The 20,139-nt window shown below is 41.4% G+C and overlaps 1 protein-coding gene across 2 annotated transcripts; it reads left to right on the top strand.

Moving 5' to 3' along the window:
• The first annotated feature begins 31 nt into the window (after nt 1-31).
• Nucleotides 32-11,735, top strand: LOC130163868 (DENN domain-containing protein 2A-like). Of its 2 annotated transcripts, none has more exons than XM_056368306.1 (20): nt 32-207; nt 2,717-2,788; nt 3,886-5,016; nt 5,113-5,204; nt 5,866-5,960; nt 6,045-6,257; nt 6,578-6,671; nt 6,775-6,825; nt 6,933-7,144; nt 7,518-7,627; nt 7,957-8,026; nt 8,426-8,503; nt 8,595-8,735; nt 8,819-8,967; nt 9,742-9,919; nt 10,010-10,051; nt 10,177-10,285; nt 10,398-10,667; nt 10,747-10,833; nt 10,966-11,735. In XM_056368306.1, exons 2-20 carry the CDS (start codon nt 2,730-2,732, stop codon nt 10,995-10,997), a joined length of 3,213 nt encoding a protein of 1,070 aa, XP_056224281.1. In that variant the 5' UTR covers nt 32-207; nt 2,717-2,729; the 3' UTR covers nt 10,998-11,735. The 2 variants fall into 2 exon arrangements, with proteins under 2 accessions (XP_056224281.1, XP_056224280.1); XM_056368305.1 differs by lacking the exon at nt 32-207 and adding an exon at nt 1,318-1,571.
• The last annotated feature ends 8,404 nt before the right edge of the window (nt 11,736-20,139 follow it).

The following is a 20,139-nucleotide window of genomic DNA, read 5'->3' as shown; positions in this document are numbered from 1 at the left end:
AAGCACAGCTGACCGTAGAAACTGGAGAGACAGCTGTTCAGCTTTCACCTGTCACCGTGCCACTTGTGGGGAAGAGCCAACCTATCATTGGTTCATTTTTACATAGTTTAAAATATGCACCGCCAAAAAATACTTTTGTCAAATACTCCAGTTCACTGCACTGCAAGCAGGGACCCGGAACTGAACTTTATCAGCACTTGAATTCTGGTAAGCCTTTATCAATAATGTATAGATAGTTTGTTAAGTATATATGTGTTTGAACTGTGTGTACTCCTTATGTAAGAGGTGCTGTGTATGACTTTAAAAGACTAGATGTTGTTCCAAATTTCCACCATGCTTGAATCTAGGCCTACTATTTTCCAATATTTTGTAGCATCTATATATTCAAGGTTTCAAGGATATAAAGGCAATTTTGTCACATACTAAGGAAAGATGTACAGTGAAGTGATATGTCCTGTACTTGCAAGGTTATACTAAAAGAGTAGTGAAAGAAATGAGGATTAGAAAAAAGAACTATATGAATAAAAATTGAAGACAAAAATTATATATAAAAAAATTTAAACTGTATATATATTATAAATTCAACTAAAATAATATTTAAAAAAAATATCAACAATGCCTTTAAGTTTTGTAAATGGGTATAACGAGGACAGGAAGAAGAAATAAATAAATAAATCAGAAATACATTACAATCAAAATTAAACAAAATATGTCATAGGATGCTTTCTGTGCAGATTTTAGAAGTGATTATGAAATTTTAATGTATTATTTTATGGTCACCGCATTATTTAAAAGAAAAATATTTTTAGTCATTTCTTTTTCGATGGAACATTTTTAGAAGAACCCCTTGTCATTATTTTCTTCATTTGCAGTTTGCAAATCTCATTGGAGCACTCTTATTAATTTTGGTATGACATTGAAAACACAGCATGGGGCAAAGGGAGTGAACTGATACAGTACAGCTACATGAGCAACTGCTGCCCAGAAGCAGCTGTGGCATGAATCCCAACGAACTTCAGATTTGCAGAGAAATGACGTACTACAATGACGTCTGTCCCACGAGTCACTGGGAAAGGTTATGGAAATTAAGTCATATCAGTAAGCATTAAAAGTAATTCATTCATTCTACATAGCATGTTCATAATGTCATTTTTGTGAGAGACAGCCAGCAGATAGAGACATACGTAAAGAAAGAGAGAGAGAGAGAGAGACAGAGAGAGAGAGAGAGACAGAGAGAGAGAGAGAGAGAGAGAGAGAGAGGGAGGGAGGGAGGGAGTCATATTCAGGATGTGTGGAGGAGATAGAGTGAATGAAAGTTGAAGATTGGAGAGGAAGCGGGGAGAGGAGTGTATGAACAGTAGTTGGTTTCTATTCTCACTCAAGTAAACGTCTGACAACTGATATCAAGGCTTCAATCAGGAAAGAAAAATTATTGCAGGCTGTTTAATCTGGACATACCGTGCCACTGGTGTGGTTTGGAAGTTATTCTAATGGATACTGTGATAGCAGCATCTTTGGTAATATGCTCCTGTTTCACTAATGAACACATGGAAACTGTACAACACAAGGAGGTAAGAAACAGATTTTGTATATTTAATACACAGCATGTGATTAGAGTGGGATTTCAATAGACTTCGTTGTCTCATATTTTCATTGCTGTGTTGTTGCTTAAAATCGCACAAACTGGTATTAAATTGAGGCATATTTCTGTTTACTCATTTTAATAATTGTAAAAGAATTTGCATAATGAAAACTGCAACCGCTTATGCATTTTCTAATTAATTGTGCAATGTCTGGATGGTTGCTGTCTCTATCACACAGTAACTAAATATATGAATACCTTGTTTCCCAGCTAATCAGCTAACCTACAGCTTTAAGGGCTGTATTCAGTCCCTTGGCTCACGCACAGTCCCTTGGAAAACATGTCAACTAAACAAATGATGACACCGGTTCCAGATCTGGGAAATTAGCACTATCTTAAAGGCCACTGAACTTTGAAACATTTGCCTTAGAGAAGTGAAAATATGGGAGTCATGCAGAGGGGAACAGAGCATTTTTGTTGCTGTCGGGGTCAAAGGTCAGTCTTCTGTGTAGAGAAAGTGGCAAAATAAGGATCATAAAATAATAAAGGAAAAAAAGAGTAGAGTGATTCAATCACTAACAGTCCCTAATGACTGTTCAAATGTTGTTTTGTGTGATGAACTGCTCAAGGGAGCTGCTGTCATGTTTTTCCTTGAGTCTGACCAGCTGTTCTCTGAATACAGTACATTACCAGCTGAAGAAGAGCAATGGCACTGCATTAAATGTCAAGTCTCACCAAGGATTTTAACCTCAGATTGATCTGTAACAATGAAAAAAAATCTGCAAGTGTGGTGATACAGATACTTGATAATGCAGTTTCGAAATTAACATATTTTTAGACCACTCTGTTGCATTAAGGGAAAAGGTTTGTGTATTTTTTTTATTCATCATATTAATTATCAGATTCCCTTATTGCTTTTAAGAAAAAAAAATCCCAAATTTGAATTAAGTGCTTCAGAGAAATGCAGTTTAATTGAAAAAGCCTGACATTAATTGTCAACTGGAGCTAAGCCAGACAGGATGTCAATAAAAAATGTTAACATCCAAACTCTAAACGTCTCACGCAACAAAACTGAGAAATGAGTGAAGGTGCTGACTGAAGATCCCTCTCTCTCTCCCTCTCTCCATCTTTCAGGTGTACAGTGATCATGGAGGCCACTAAGAGAATGAAAACAAAGGAGGACTGCATCTACTCCACTGTCAACAGGTTTGTATTGGGGCAGGTTTATGAGTGAAGGATTCTCCCTTGAAATGATGGACATTATAGCTCACAAATTTCTCCTGAGCATGAGAAATAAGTAACAGGGTTTAGGTTTGGCCTTTATTCCTCACATCCATTAAGGAAAAGTCAGTAAAGGTCTTTCAACTTAGGGCTTCCCATTTCCTCTGGTTTATTTATTAAAACATAACAGTTTGATGAAATGGGCCCCAGTCCAAGTATGTGTTTATTTAGTGAGGCTGATGAGAAGAAGATGCTCGGTCATAGGCTTGTCCTCTGGCATTTACTCTCAGGCTGAATTTTCCCACTGTCGCCAGAAAAAGACTGTGTCCCCTAGCTGGCAGTAACAGTGACCGTACTGGGAAGTTCAGGAAACTCTGGTAGCGCTCTAATGCTTAGCTGTTTGTTAGCACAATATTGCATTTTCTGACTGAATATAGGTAATCACTGATACAACCACGGTTCCAAACCTTTTTTTTTTTTTTTTTTTTACACTGTTTTGTTATACAACTGACAAGGTCACTTTGGTCAGGTCTGTATTCATACTACTACAACTTGCAGTGACAGAAGCCGGACTGCTGCTTCATCACTTTTGGCTATTTTAAGCTTTTTTTTTAAATACATTTAGCTAACGATTTCAACTGCTTATCATCTTTTTATCTATTTCAACTGTTCCTCCTGTATTTACAGGCAACTGTTTACTCATTACTTTTAGCTGATGATTTCAACTGCTAATCCATGGCTCTTAGATGACTATTTTAGCTAACTATTTCCATTAGCCTACTTTTAGCTAACTGTTTCAACTACTCTAGTTGTTGTAGCAATAAATGTACTAAATATCAGTAAAACACCAATTTGTAATCCTACTTGTTTGGTGGTTTATGTTTTATTTTATATTTTTTACATTAGCTGAGTTACTCCAAATTCTTTCCATGTACTCCCTGGCAACTTAGTAGCCTAGCAGGAAGTCACTGCTGTGAAACCTGGTCACCACTCTGCATTTTAACATTTAATCTTAATGAATACTTTGACGTCAATCATTTCATGTTAATTTGTAACTTTGTGTTTTTTCTTTGTGTGTTTAGGCTAAAGAAGGGCAATCTTGGTGGGAGTAGTAGTTTCCATATTGCTTCAGTGGAAAACAAGGGAGCTGAGCAAAGAAGAGAAGTTGTGCCAAAACTTCCCTTCGCCCCATTAGACAACCTGAGCAACCAGAGGGAAGAATCACACATGATGGCTCACAGGAGGTCAAATTTTGACCCTCACAGCAATGAGAACACTCTCTTGGCTGGCAACAAGGTCCCCAGATCCAATGCTGGAAAAATTAAGGACAAAATTTCTCTTTGGGAGGGAAAGGAACCCACTCATTCACCCATTACCTCAGGTTCTTCAGTACAGTGCACTACTGTAAAAAGGACAGAATCCCTGACAAAAAGCAACAATAAAACTACTGATGAGCTGAGTGCAGAGAGTTGCAGGAGAGTAGCCCAGAAGGAAAAGGAAAATCTTGGGAAAGAGACTGTAGGAAAGCTTGGGGATTCAAGGCCTTGTTCACCTGTTGAACCTGGAAAACAGCTAAGAGGGACGCTCAAGAGCAGTAAGCCCTATGAAAACCAAAGAGAGGAGGATTGCAAAAGAGTGGTTCACAAAGACAAGCAAGATCATGAGAAAGAGAATGTGGAAAAGCTTGGTGATTCAAGGCCATGTTCACCTACATTGGCAGCGCAGCAGCAGGTAGGCACGTTGAGGAAAAGCAGTGACAAGAGAGCAACAGAGCAAACCAGCCAGGAGAAGAGAGCGGTGTTCTCTCTCTTTAAAAAGCTGGAGGCTATGGGGGAGAACCATGGGAAAACACCTCCAGAGCTCGGAAATTACTTCAGCCCTCCGAGTAAGGACAAACAGGTAGAGGTGAAGAAGAAAGAATCTGAAGCTATCAGTCAGAGTGGTGCAGTGAAAGCCTCCGGGGCCGGAGAAGGGAAGCAGCACCAGGAGCATGTGTACACAGAGCCGGGAGCGCTCCCCATCAACCCGGTCCCCAAACCCAGACGTACCTTCCAGCATCCAGCTGTCGTGCCCATGGGGGAGAGTCAGAGGCAAGGGAGAGGACAGAGGAACCTCCCTCCACTGCCCTCCATTTCCTCAAGACCTTCCTCAAAACCTCCTTCCAGTGTCTACGTGAGACCCAGGGGCGAGAGAGTACGAGACAACATCAATAGGTACAGCAGGATCAGAAAAATGAATTCCTCGCTGATGTAATAACCACAGCTAAACCAATTATATAATCATTTGTACCGTTCTGTTCACCGTGACAGGAAATCCTTTGAGTTTGAAGACCTTGCAGGGTCGACTAGCCCGCTCCTCTCGCGTTCACTATATCAGGAACATCACTATGAAGACATCCTGGGTCAGACACTTCTATTTCCCTTGATTGACTTCCCTTTTGAAATCTGTGCCAAGAAATATAGATAATGTGTGGAAGGTATGTTAGAGAGGAAGCAGTTGAGACGAGTGAGATGGGAACTGCACAAAAGGACTGTTTTGTCACTCACTTAAATGGGTTTTCTGAGGTTTTCCGCCACTCCACTGAATATATTCTGCAGAAAACAATAAATACATCTATTTTTATTTGAAAGTTGACAGTATAGAGAGACAGGAGATGGGAGAGAGAGAGAGGTATTACATGCAATACAGATCGCCCGGTTGGGAATCATACCCTGGATTTTGCAGTTTTGTGGTATGCGCCTTAACAATTAGGCCCAGTAAATGTAATTTTATCAGAAACATGTGGATATGGTGCAATTACTCACAACATTTACTTAAGTAAAAGACATGTAAAAATACCCTGTTACAAGAACAAGTCTGGCATTCAAAAGTTTACTGAAGTGAAAGTCTGAGAGGAACATTAGGGAGTGTAAAGAATGTTCTGCAGGACCCAGTTTTAACTACCTTATATGCAGGTTGACAAAGTTGTCTTACTAATTATTAGGTGTGCTTTCAGAATCCTTTTTGACACTGAACCCCTGCTCATTTTTAATGTACAAAAACAATAATTTTTCTCTCTGCAGATTCACCCAAAGAGAACCCGTATGAGGACATTGAGTTGGAGAGTCAGTGCTCCCAGCAGTCTTTGCCCTCCTCTCCTGGCGCTGATACTACCAAGGTTCCTGCAGTAAAAAGCCAAACATAATATTTAACACTTCTGATTTAGAGATGAAAAGCTTAGTAATTATTTTTCGGTTCACAGGCCTCAAGGCCTGGCTTCTTCAGGCAGAATTCAGGCAGGGGCTTTAAGCTGCTGGACCTGCGGAGAACCAACCAGCAGACCCACAGTGCCAGCAGCAGTGGGGGAATTTCATCTCCACCCCAGCTCAGCCCTCCCTCCACCCCCACTGGTCCTGAACACGCTTCTTGGCTGCCCGGCGAGCCCTACAGCCGCACCTGCCGCAGGATACCAACGGTCTGAATGTGTTTGAATGTTAGGCCAGCAGCCCTGGATCACGAAAATAATGTCACATGTTGTAGAAACTGTTTCTTTTTATTTAAGCTGAACTTTTTTATGATGTCAGATTAAGCACAGATCCCCTTTTTACTTCCAAGAGATCGTTTGATGGATCTTTAATCCAATTTATAGATTAAAGTCAGATTTTCTTTTAGTCCAGTATGGCTGCCAGGTTTCAGTGCAGCTGCCAAATATCATTAAGGAGTGTTTTGTTCTCATCCTTGAGAAAAGACATGACGCTGTCGTAATTCCTTACACTGAACTTTTTTATCTAACAGGTTGTGTTGAGAATCAATAGCATCTTTGAAGCTCGAATTGGAAAGAAACATCTACGGAGGATCTACCATTATGCTGAGACAAGCTCAGGAAGAGGTGATGTTGGTGAAATGTTGGCTATCTTGAAGATGGTCTGTTTTATAATGTCTAAAATATTAATGTGGATTTTTGGCTGATGAAATTTGCCTTTCGTTTATAGTAACAGATGAGAACAGTGACTCTGAGAGTGAAGTTGAAGATAGAGCAAAAGGTAGGTTACATCATCAGAGCTTTTTAACCTCAAGGACACCCCTTCATCTTTCATTATATTTATATCAACATATTTATCCGCACTGTATCTTACTTCCTCTCTCTCAGCCAACCGCCAGCGCCTCGTGTCAGTTCAGTCCATACTGAGCCAGCCAAGCCAGGCCCAGGTCCACTACAATGGTACCAACAACAGAAACAGCTCTCTGGAACAGGACGTCCACCAGCGCAAACTTTTTGAATATTTCCTGGTTGTATCGCTGCAGAAGTCAAAGGGTGGAGCCCACTATCTGCCGGAGGTCACACAGCAGTTCCCCCCTAAGGTCAGGAGCAGAGGAGTCCTTGAATCATATATTATTTTGGGGGTAATTTCATTTTAAGGTTGAGGACCAAATATCTCAAAGTAGAAATATACACGTCTTGCACACACACACGCAGGCAAAGGTTCAGTCAAAACAATTCAAAGAATGGAACTGAGCTCAAATCTGCTGGACAAAACCTGGTGAATTTTAAGAAGCTGAAGTAAATAAAGAAGATACAGAAGTATAAAATATCCAACCTCCATTAAAACAGTAAGCTTTAATTTGTCAATAAGAACAAACTTCTTCTGGATAATTAACGATAAAAATACATTTGTAATAATGGAAATAAAGTTAATGGAAATGCATGAAAGTCTGGGCTTTTGTTATGTTGCAGTTGGAACGGAGTTTCAAGTTCATGAGGGAGACAGAGGATCAGCTGAGGATCATTCCTCAGTTCTGTTTCCCTGATGCTAAAGACTGGGAGTCGGTGGAGAATTACCCGAGGTGAGAGTGTAAAATTAACTTACTGCCACTGTTTATGAAATTCCATAATAAATTCAGCTAATTTAATGGTGAAAATAGTTTTGAAGAGGCCGACTCCCCCAGAGTCATTTCACTCCCTTAACAACTCCATGAAACTGCAACTCTTATTACCACTAGAAAACTTGCTTTTTCTCCCATGCTGATGTGTCCGTTTAGACTGCACAGAAATACTCAATGTCAGTACTACAGTTTGCATGTATACTATTATCTATGTGAATTCTTTATATGTACAATCAAAATATATTAATCACGTGTTTATTTGTGTATTTGCTGTGGACCATCCCTCACAGTGAGATGTTCTCCTTTGTTTTGACTGGAGAAGACGGGAGCAGGAGGTTTGGATACTGCCGGCGTTTACTGGTAAATAAAAATGAATAGAATAAATAAGTGTCCAGCCGCTGCTGGACAGGAAGTGGCCAAATACCACAATGACGGCTGAGTAAATAAGGGTGCCAAAATAGTCAGCGTGCCTGTGGGAAAACAGTCCATCTCAGACTCTGGGCGGAAGTGTGTGAGACTGGGAAAGTGTGTATGTGTGTATAAAGTATGTGTTTGTGTGTTTACATGTTTCTGTGTATTTCTATGTGTGTTTCAGTACTCCTGATATATTGATTTTCATTTTTCAAAGTTTGATGTGGGCAGATATAAACTGATGTGTCACGAATTATATGGGATTGAAAAAATTCTAAAATCATTCTAAAAACATACAGTTAGATATTGTTATACCTGTTCGACTGAACTTTCCTCTTTTCTCTTCAGCCCAGCGGAAAAGGCAAACGTCTACCAGAGGTCTATTGTATCGTCAGTCACCTCGGCTGTTTCAACCTGTTCTCCAAGGTAAATCACTCACACTGGTTCCATGTGATAATATTATTGGCATACAGTATTTTACAAGGTATGTGTGTTTGTGTATATGTGTGCGCTGTAGGTGTTGGATGAAGTGGAGAGGCGGAGGGCTCTGTCTCCAGCCTTAGTACAGCCCTTCATGAGAGCCATCATGGAGGCCCAGTTTCCAGCGCCGGGCCGAACCATCACCATCAAAACCTTCCTCCCTGGCTCGGGTACTGAGGTGTGTGACACTGTGAGCACCAACACATTCTGTCTGTTGAAATTAAAAACATAAGATAAACTCTCATCCATCCTATTTCCCAGTCGATGGAGCTCTGTCGACCCTCTGACTCTCGCCTGGAGCATGTTGACTTTGAATGTCTGTTCTCCTGTTTGAGTCTGCGGCTGCTCCTCCGGGTGCTCGGCTCTCTGCTGTTGGAGCGAAGGGTCATCTTCACTGCAGACAATCTCAGGTTGGTCATATACCCCAAAGCTTCGCACATCCCCTTAAAATCTGTATGTTGCATATATGTGTCAGCTCTTATAAAACATGAAGTTGCATCATTCTTCCAGTGTTTATGTAAGCAGACATTAGGTGAAAGCGTTGGGGATGATTTTATTATGAAGTTATAAAAAGTGTGGGTGGTCCAGACCAACATTTTTAAATAAATTTAAGGCAACCCCAGTTTTATTCAGGGAACATACCAGAGAGATATTTTGAGGCCAGGCTGTAAAGTTGTTGTTGTGCTGGGGCCAGTTTGTTTGTTCTGCAGGAGAAAGCCAGTGGGAGTCAGAAAGTATGGTCACAGTAGTAGGGGACAGGAATGCGAAGTCAAGTGACGTAAATGAAAGTATGCAGGCTTGCTTTCCTCTATGGGAAATTTTGTGACTTTAGGGAGTTCGCAGTGTTTAGGGTGCATTTTAGATTATGCTGCCCTCATATGGCGAGAATGAGCAAGTCACTCTGCGTCTATGGCTTTCTCTTTTTTCTTTCTCTTTTTCCAGCTCTCCTTTTCTCTCTCTTCGCATGACTCTCCTTCTCTTTTCATCTTTGCCTCTTCCTCTTGCCTCCCATCATCATCCCTCATTCAGGAAAAAGCTATTAAAAACCATAAAAGCATCACATCTGGTGTTTAAACATGCAACTAAAACCTTTCCCCTATTTATGTATAATTTAATAATATCTCAAATTCCTCATCTGTTCCTCCTCTCATGACTGTCTTTTCTTCTTGTCATCCATCTTGCAGTACTCTCTCCCAGTGCTGCCATGCAGTGGTGGCACTGCTTTACCCCTTTGTATGGCAGCACACTTACATTCCTGTGCTGCCCTCGGCTATGCTCGACATCGTCTGCACCCCGACCCCGTTCATTGTCGGCCTGCTCTCCAGCTCCCTGCCCCAGCTCACTGAACTGCCCCTGGAGGAGGTCAAAGAGGCACCAATTATTAGCAGTTCACATCAATACACAAATGAAAAAATTTTGTGCTTTACAATAATGTCGGCTTTGTGTGCACAGGTTCTTGTTGTGGATCTAGGAAACAGTCGTTTTCTCAGACAGGTAAGCCATGCATTGAATCATGTTTGTGTGTTTTTTATGGCTCCGCATGATCTGTGGGTGATTTATTTCAACCTTTTCATATCTACATCTACATATCATATCCAACCCTAACCTTTTCCTTGTAGTTGGATGATGAGGACTCCATCCTGCCCCACAAGCTTCAATCAGCCCTGGAGAACGTTCTAGAAAGGAGAAGAGAACTTGCTAATGACAGAGGAGGAGACACGCCCAGTGGTAAGTCGTTACAAGGACAACTATGAAAGTTTATAGTTCCAGCTCTCTAATTTCTTGCATCTTGCATCCTTTCAGCGGTATTGTTGATTATGCTATAACTTCCTCTTTTCAGACTCTGGACATCTAGGCACTGTTGTGTCTGAGGCCTTTGTCCGTTTCTTTGTGGAGCTCGTAGGCCACTATCCACTCTTCATCATCGGCGAACGGGAGGATGGCTACTCCTCCTCGTCCTCCTCCCCAGTCCCCTGCTCCTTCCAGCGAGAGGGATTTCGTAAAGCGATCACTTCTAAGACTGTCCGTCGCTTCCTGGAGGTCTTCATGGAGACCCAGATGTTTGGCTGGTTCATCCAGGAGAGGGAGCTCCACAAACAGGCTCTGAGAGGTATAGAGGTGCGGTAGCAAGCTCAAGTTCAGATGCCAGGAGTTGATCCAGTGGTTCATGATTCTTTCTCTTTTCTCAGGACTGTTTGAAGTGAGGGTGCAGGAGTATCTAGACTCTATCCATGAGAATGAACATCGACGGGTTAACAGGTTTCTCAAAGGCTTGGGTAAGGATGTCCCTGAACTATACTTGGTCAGAATTTCTTTGGTAATAGTGAAATAAGCTCTGTTCACATGATCTACAGATCTATTGTAGGTCCATACTCACCTTAAACCAATCTTTTTTTCCATTATTCTAGGAAGCAAAATGAAATTTCTTTCCAAGAAATAATGCAACTATAATTGCAAAAAAAGCACTGAAGCACTGAAACAAGGAAAGACTTCAAGGACTGCAGAAATCGAACAAAATTCTAATTTGAGTGCTTCTTCAGAGATGCTTGACTTTGCCATCCTCATCCGTGTCAATGAGTGAGACTTGAGGGTTTTGCTCAAGGACTCATGATAGATGGGGTTACTGTTGTGAATCACAAATTGTTCCGGCCAAAGGAAGATGCTGCTGTATTTCACATAAAGGAAGGAGCTGTGGAGATATTAAAGAGGTTCCTGGTTTGTATGATATTCTTCAGACAACTGAGCACAAATAACACTGTGTACAATATAAAAACAATGTTGGTGTTAAGATTATTGCTGTAAACTACATACGGCTGACAATTAATTAAAGGATGACATGAATAAATTAGTGTAGAAAACATAGTAAATGCAGGGCATTGTTTGATAAGTATGAAAATTTGGTGAATTATATGCTACACAGTATGGTAGTCACCCTTTGTATGCATTGTAAGTTTTAAGTTCATGGTCAAGGTATTTTCTGAATCCACCAGGGGGCAGTAGTATATTTTCTCTGATTAGATGATCTTGATGCTGACCGTGACCTACCAGACAATGACACAAACCTGCTTTCCCGCTCTTTAATCCTTCGGTTTTCTTTTGGTCATAACAGTGACAACATCACAAATGCTCTGATGCTGACAAGTTAATAAATATTCAGTTTGCTGTTTTGAAGTGCTGAGTTATTGTGTTGATGTTGTCATGTTTTTTTTTCCCCCTGTCAAAACTGAAGTCCAGGTCTCCTACTCATGTTTGTAGAGTTTAGATGTCATTATTGTAAACCTTGTAAATCTCTTTTCCTACCATAGCTACTCCAGTTTGTAAATTATGAATGATGAGATTACTTCATGTTAAATACATAATGTATCAAATAACACTTTACAATAGGAGATTTGTTACACATTGGAAAATCATGAGAGGCTAATCAAAGCCAAGAGAATTGTGTTCACTCAGCATTTGTGTGCCAGCTTTACACAGTGAGTAATCCGCATAGCACCCATTTGCTAACCATTCACTGCTGTGTTTGTGTGTTTGAAGTTATTTGGCCATTTTACTACAAAGAGCCTTGGTTCAGAGTTGGTGGCAGCTTTACTATTTTAGCTTCTGAGTCATGGAAACAAAGCACATCTTTAGCCCACAAAGAGGAAAGCACATCTTTGTCAGCATGAAAACATAACACAGGTGCAAAGCAGAGCATAGTAGTGTATTGTCTGTGGAACAGTGTGCTCAGTTTGGGCCTGTTGAATAAGCCTGAGGGCATTGCAAAGCACCTATAACCTGTCACCCTGTTAGCGGCAAGTTAACACACACCTGCTGACACAGATGTTGATGCATATACACAGATGGACAGAGTGCAAAACATACATTTAACAGACACAGACTAAAGCTATACATACTCTAACCCATTAGCAAGGGGTAATTGTGCCCCAAGGGGCACTTCTGAAGTTGCCAGGGGGTACATAGCAACATTGTTGAGTAGTTAATGTGAAAAACCACTTGATTTGTTTGAGAAACCACCAGTTGAGTACCACCAGAACAGTAGGCAACATGTTGCAACCATGAGTGTGCAAGAACTTGTTAGCAAGCGAGCAGATAATTTTAAGCACTTAACTAAAAGTAATTACGTTCAAATAAACTAACAATTTAGGTAGCTAGTTATGGAAACATTTTAACCAAATAACAGATAGCTACAGTATAACTAATGGATGAATGGTTATAGTTAACTAAAAGATGACAGCTGAAATATTTAGCTAAATGGTTAATTGCTATAGTCAACTAATACGTAATTATACTTATCTAAAAGTAGATAACAGCAACAGTCATTACCTGAAAGTACTGGATTAAATTGTTAAACTAAAAGTAAACTGTTAGCTAAAAGCATTGGATAGCTAAAGCTAACCAGTAAACAGTTGAAATAAAAAGCTAAAAGTAATGGATAAATAGTTGAAATGTCCAGCTTCTTCCACTACATGTGGTAATAATATTTGCTACTAATAAATTATTGGAACATTATCCACTGTTAGTGAAACCTCAAGTTTAAAATGAATTCGAATGAACTACTTTGGAGCATGACGGGTGGTGTTGAGAAAGGGGTAGTTGAGCTCATCTGACATGGCTGTGGGGTTACATCAGTCAAAAAGGGTTGAGAGCCACAGCTCTAAAACACACATGTTCAGTGGAGCTGTCAAAGAGTAACAAATGTGAAAATCATACCGCAGCTTCCTATCTGGCTCCCAAGGTGGGAAAGCTGCAGTGCTGTGGGACAGGAGGCGTCTCAGGAAGATGGATGTATGTGGTGAGAGAACAGCACTGACGGCTGGCGAAATGTTTGCTCAACTCACTCAGGTTCTTGGAGCCTGAGTGTGTTTGTGTATGTGCTCAGATGGGTGAACACCAAACCCAAACTGTCACATACTGTTTCCTGCTAAACACCTGGCTGCGGCTCAACACAACTGGCTCATTAGTGCGGAGGTAATTATGGTTTCGATTAATTCCAGTAAGCAGGGGTTGACCCCCCAAAGCCTTACATCCTGCACTGGTGTATTTCCACAGCAAACCTCCTTGTGGAATATCTCTCACCACTGCAAATAGAAATGTCATGTATTTTCAGTCAGGGAGAGAGAGCGCTCTTATCTGCCACTTAGAAACAACAATAGCTTGTTGAAACTCTAATCTTCCCTGCAAAGTGCCTTTCATAGGTTCCTATTACCTGACTGGATTCCACCCTTTAAGAGATGCTAAACAATCATACCACATTATGCTAGTAATTAAAAGTAGCTACCTGCAAGTAAGAATCAAGTAAGCAATTATGCCTGTTATTCTTAGCGGAAATAAAATCATACAAACATCATGGCCCATTAAAACCAACCACCAATTCAATTATAAAATCTCTCCAGAGATTTAGTGACCTCATTTCAAAGCTTGCAAACCTGCATTTCAAACTCTCTGGCGGTTGCCTCTACTAATTACATGATTTATGGTGTAATTTATGGAGGCAAGGAGGTGCAGCAACTGAGCAGCACTTGCTATCAATCAAAATGAAAAGTGTAATGTCATTTTCCATCATTGTGTTGCAGACATTTTTATATCTTTCTCGAGCACAACCCTCAATCAAAATGGCTGTTTCAATGAGGTTCTAAACTGATTTTTATTTGCTAAAATGCTCAGGGTTATGGTGGAGTCAAGGTGGCATATGCAATTTTGTACAAATTATGCAAGTGTGCCTCAGGTAATTTTGTCATCACCACACAAATATGGTACCTACGGGTTCCAATAGAGTCCTCTTGTGCGTGGTTGGAACTTGGGAACCCTAGGGGCCATGATTGAGACCACTGCTGTACTACACAACGTCTCACACTGACTTTAATTTGCCTAGCACTGCCTCTGTGGGAGCAGAAGTGTGGGAAAAACAAATGAGAAAAAAAAGTGGGAAAGTAAAAAAAAAAAGGGGGGAAATGGAGAGGAAGGGTGCAGAAAAGAGCGGGAGTTTGATGTATGAGAAAAAATGCCTGACCGTGTGCACACAAAAATGCATGCACATGCACGCTACACACACATACACGTAAACCGAAGGGTTCCCAAACATGCGCCCGTCAGCTTGTTTTTCGGAGCTGCAGGTGCAGTGTCCAGCTGCAGCCCTGCCATGCATGCCAGGGAACTGAATCATTTCCCCCTTTTCAGAGGAGGAGCCATCAAAGCATATGGAGAACATAACAGCAAGGCAGGAGGAGGTGGGAGAGGACAACGGCGGAGAGAAGAAGAAGAGGAAAGGAGAGGTGAATTTGACGGGAGAAGAAGTGAAGTGGTAGGAAGTATAGAGGAAAGAAAAAAGGATTAGGGAGGGGAGGGTTTCCATTTCCCTGCTGTTAAACCATGTTACAGCAAAGCCTGGGGGAGGTGCAAGGAGGGAAAAAGACAGAGGGAGGTAGAGCAGAGGAGGGCGCTGGACGTGCAAAGTAAGGGTAGTTTTTGAGGAGAGCAAAACCATTGTGGGTTGTGAGCTTGACCCTTTTTTCATGGCCTCTGTTTCTCTCCCTTTAATCTCAAATTTTGAAAGAAAGAAAAAGCGTGAGAGAGGCTCAGAAATAGACATAGAAAGAGAGAGAGAGAGAGGGAGTGGAAGGGTGGGTGTGAGGGGTGGTGGGCAGGGAAGCTCAGGCCACACACATAGCTTTCCAGGCCTGAGGGTGCGTCAGTCAGGCCTGTCTGCATGTGGTCTGCTGTATGTGTCCAAGTTTATCCACACCACTATTACGCCACCATTAGTCATGGCATCTGATGACAAGGGTTAAAATCCGTTTCTCTCTCTCCCTGTCTTTGTCTCTCATTCACTCATTCAGCTCAAAGCACCTTTTAAAGGGTCATACCCCCAATTTTTTACATTTTCCTATCTCACCTTACATCGTCTGACTTTGTGTCTACATTGAGCATGGAGAGGAGCCTGTCTGGAGCCTGAGGAGTGGACTTGGCCACACACACTCAGACACACACACTCACATGCACACATAGGCTGGTCGCAGGGGATTCTTTGTCAGAGTAGTTACAGGGTGGTCTGTTCTGTAAGTGTCAGTAAGTAGACTCATCTCTCTTCATGTGGTTTGTATGTGTGGACTTTGTAGCTTTGTGTGTGTCCTACCTCCTCTGTAAGTCATGTGCACAATGCAATATGAAAGCAGATTTAAAGGTTTAATTTTAGGATTTAGCCAGAAGTGGAAGAGACAATGGCCGTGTCTGAAATCACTCCAAATGTGCTATTTAGCGCATTATATTTGCTATTTTATGTGAACCTCATGGTGACGCTGTAGGAAAAGTCAGTGTTTTGGCTTCATTCTCTGGGGTCCATGAATGTCCGTATAAAATTTAATGACGATTCATCCAGTAGCTGTTGAGATAGTCTGGATAGGCGAACAGCCACGCTGCTAGCATGGCTAAAGAGTTTGCATTTGCTTGCACATGCATGACTTTTTGCATGTCCGAATACATGCATTCTCCTTTTTTCACCTCTCACCTTCCCTCTCAGAGTCTCACTGGCTCGCCAACATTAACAATGTGATTCCACAACAATCATAATATCTTTTCCTGTAAAGTCTGCCATCTGCTAAAATGATAATCTACATGAAATGTGATCCGCTCGTACCTGCGATGGCGCTCTCTCCGGCACACTTGCAGTTTAACAGTGGCCAGCATGACATAAAACAGCTTGACTGACAATTACTGCTCTCTATAAAAGGTGGAGAATATACAGTAACACGTGGTTTTCACATTAACATCAGGCTTTTGTTTGAGTGTGTGTGTCTGTGTGTGTGTTATTTACGCATGCATGAGGAATCAAGGATTGTTTGGCCTCTTGTGGTGAATATAAATTGAAGATAATTTCATATTCTGGGCTGATGTCAACTGTAGTAATAGAGGGCGTTTCTAAAAATGAGGCTAATGTGCAGGCATGCAGGGCATATCGAGCGTGTTGAGAGAGAGGTGCTATTTGCAGAGAGAGAAAATTGCCTGACAACTGTACATGCCGCCTGTGAGTAATGTCGCCATGAGGAAGTACGCCCATACAAATAAGCTCTGTCTTTAAGCTGTCACTCAGCCATTCATCACCCTGTGTATTTATTCCCGGGGAATAGAAATGCTTATCTCTTGGTGGCCATGTTTATTTTCCTCTAGAGCTGTCACAAGAGTGCTTTTAGCTGCTGTCTCTGTGTGTGTCCAGAATGCTCTACATCTCCACTCAGGTGTAGGATATGTTATTGTTTGCCCGCGTTGCTTCCCCGCAGGCCACTCCTCCGCAGGCCACTCCTCCGCTTCTAACTGATAGTGACCTTGAAAAATCCCACTATTCAACAATATTTGACTCACATTTTCGGCGGGTAATAGCTCCTGTACATTTTGTCCAAGTAACCTTGAAACTTTCCACAGGTTTCTCGTACATCCCGCCAAGATACTATCAAGTCTCTGAAGATATGCAGTATATTGCTGTCCTCCAAATGTTGTGTCTTTACTGTAATACTTTGGCTCCCGCTGCTCTCCACTTAGGATGACAGTAATAGAAAACATGTTGGGATGAAAAAAATATGTTTCTGCTTTATTTAGGTCCTCTTCATTTTCCACTTCAGCCAGTCTTCACAGTGATTTGTGCTCCCGTAGGTTTTTTAACCGGCATACGTCTGGAAAGTTCTGGAAAAGGTTATAGGGAGGTTTGGGATTTTCCACAAATGCAGATTGTGCATGGTTTTGAATCAGTTATTGTAGGTCAAAGAATGGGGTTTTTACTACCCCAATGTGATGTGATTTGATTCAGACTGATGTTTTAAATACTGAAAATCCATTATTGTAAAAACTGAAGGACTGAAATATATGCGACATGTATTCACTGTAGATGATTTGACAAGAAAAAAGAGAACAGTAAAAATTGGGCATGGAGGGATCCCAAGCACATGGGAAATACATTGTCCAGTAAGAAAGAGGAGCTGTGTATGTGTGTGTGTGTGTGAGTGTGTGTGTGTGTGTGTGTGTGAGAAAGAGAGCGAGAGTTGGCATCACTACAGCCCTATAACTTGCTTCAGATCACACTTGTCTGTATGGGTTGAAAATTTTAAGTCTCTTCAACCTCTGACCACACCCAGCTGTGATGCAGCTATGGTGCCACGCGTCATCACAGCTGCACAGACTGTGGGAAAAGCATGTTGTTAGCACTGGTTGCAAGCAGGATTTTTACACTCTCATAGTGCAGACTAACATTTTGACATCACTGTGTCCTCATCAGAGTCAAAATGGGCAAACACACAAGCCAGAAGTCAACCTATAAAAGATGCTGCCTTGTCACCGGATGGTAGATTGAACTGGATTTCAAATCTTTTGGATAATGCAAAAAAAAAAAGACTATGCCACATGACAACAGACATCATGGCGGAGGTACTGCTTTGTATGTACAGTTCACATGAGGTAGCTGGACCTCATTTTGATAAATGTGGGAAAAGGGGAAGTGGCTGGGCTGTGTGTTATCTTATCTGTGTACCGTCCAAGCCACTGACTGTGCCGTGTCCTAGGAGTGACAAGCACAGTTGTGTGTGTGGTAGCTGGCAGCCGCCTCGGGGCTGTCTCTCTGTACAACAGAGGGAGTCTGGGAGACAGTGCAGAGGTTTCAGCGAGTTCTACCCGGGATGTTCCACTGCACTATGAGTTGATATGTACAAAACTGTCCGGAGAGAGAAAAAATGTTGTGAAGGAAAGTAGAGTGTGATTGCACTCAGCTCATAAGCTCGTATTTGGCCAGAGAGCAAACCAAAGACATTTAATGACTGCAGGCCAGAGACATTTAATGAAATCTTCTAAATGACATATGGGTCAATTTGGCTGCAATAACCCTTGAACATTTGAACATTTGGTTCCAAAATGAGATATCCATTATTGGAAAAAGGTGAAACTTCATCTTGCCAAACAGCTCACAATGAAATAGTGAAAAAACCTCCATTGACAAAATACTTTTACATGCTGGATACTCTTTATTTTAGAACCAGTGATTAATGACGTTCACAAAAAGTCCTTTTTCCCTCTAATATTGCATCTTGGAAGTTGGACCCACCTTTTTTGCTGCTGCAAAGGCAACATTCCCGCTGTAGTCAAACCTTTTCAACTTTGGACTTTAAAGTGAACAAGCTGATTGATTGACTTATGGACTCTGGCCAGGGTGTCCTCACTTGAACTGTCTGAATCAGAGAGGCCTGCACTGTGGTGGGAGATAAACTCAGCTCTCTCCAAAACCACAGCAGGTGGCCTGTGTTTGGGTTGTACACTAGCTCGGTATCAAGTTACCTCCTTATACACATGTTATCAATTAGTATAGATCCTCAGTGTCGTGGAGCCGATTGCTCATCGCTTTCTGTCTTCTCTCTTCCAAACCCAAAGATGTGAAGAGAGAAACAGTAGTAAACAAAAGAACCTGGCCCGACCTACAAAAAAATGCAGTTTACATTTCAGCAGCTTTTATAATCAGTTAGGTGTTGAAATTTCAAATAAACCTAGGAGCGGGTGGTCCAGGGGTTGAAGCTCACTGGTTGCATCGAAAAAATCTCCTAGTAACTGTGACAGGCAACATCGTAAATGTCAATCACTGATATATTGACAGTGCATATATAAAATCCAGGCAATAAAAAAGACAGCTTGAAGAACTGCACACAGTAATGTGTAGGCACAGGTAGAACACAGTAGGGCCTGCAGATGAATTCCTGAGAAATGAGGCAGGCCCTGGAATCTGACTGGACCCATCAGAGAGGAAAAAGTTGTGATTCCGAAAATCGTCCGTCACTTAGTCCCATTCAGAAATATGTCTGGGACCGGTCCTATGTGAAACACTTGTACAAACACAGACTTTGTCCTTTTATACATTTTGGCTGTCGGTCTCTTAGAGAGCTGCCTCCGGGGAAGAGTCTCCTTCCAGTCAGTTTCCACTCAGAAGAAACCATAACACATCCTGACCTGGCTGTGGAGACTGTGACATTTCAGGCAGTGTGTATGCATGAGAGGCAGAAGCACACACAGAAGAAATTAGTATGAATTAAGGTCAATGATGTAACTGTTTGAAAGCGTAAAAATGACTTGGTCTGACAGCAGAAAAGCCTAGATGGTAGCAAAGGGCATTAATACCTGCCTTGGCCCTTAATGAGAGAGCTGGGTATTAATTCAGTCTTTGACTTGTCATCAGTTAAGGCTTTGGTATGACAGCTGAAACAACATTCACTGTTTAATTAAAGTTCAAACAAACGACTTCTATTTTGTATATTTGAAATCCTCCTTGCATTCCTGTGTGTGGCATTACATTAAAGGAGTTCCTGGTGTACTTTGATGTGACCACAGCTGAAAAATACTCTGCAAACAGCTCTTCCAGGTAAAAGCAGTTGCAGTTCTTCCAGTTCTCATGCTCTTCCAGTCACTGTTCTTCCAGGAATAAAAAGTGCAGAGTATGAAATGTTTCAAATGCAGCATTATGTGATGTGTGTGCAGATGATTCTTGAAAGTTTGGTAAGCAGATTGGCCCTTACTTATCCAAGATTTTATGATCTTGTCAAACACATCTGATGGATCAA

Source organism: Seriola aureovittata, chromosome 22 (genome assembly GCF_021018895.1).
Source record: "Seriola aureovittata isolate HTS-2021-v1 ecotype China chromosome 22, ASM2101889v1, whole genome shotgun sequence".
Lineage (NCBI taxonomy): Eukaryota > Metazoa > Chordata > Actinopteri > Carangiformes > Carangidae > Seriola > Seriola aureovittata.
This window is presented reverse-complemented; position numbering and strand designations above follow the sequence as displayed.

Bases quoted from the DNA above. Each gene is read 5' to 3' on its own strand.
- LOC130163868 (XM_056368305.1), top strand. From the start codon at position 1,540: ATGAACACATGGAAACTGTACAACACAAGGAG. The intron at 8,736-8,818 runs GTGTGTGACACT...CCTATTTCCCAG, and splicing joins TCCCTGGCTCGGGTACTGAG to TCGATGGAGCTCTGTCGACC. The intron at 9,920-10,009 runs GTCAAAGAGGCA...TTGTGTGCACAG, and splicing joins CTGAACTGCCCCTGGAGGAG to GTTCTTGTTGTGGATCTAGG.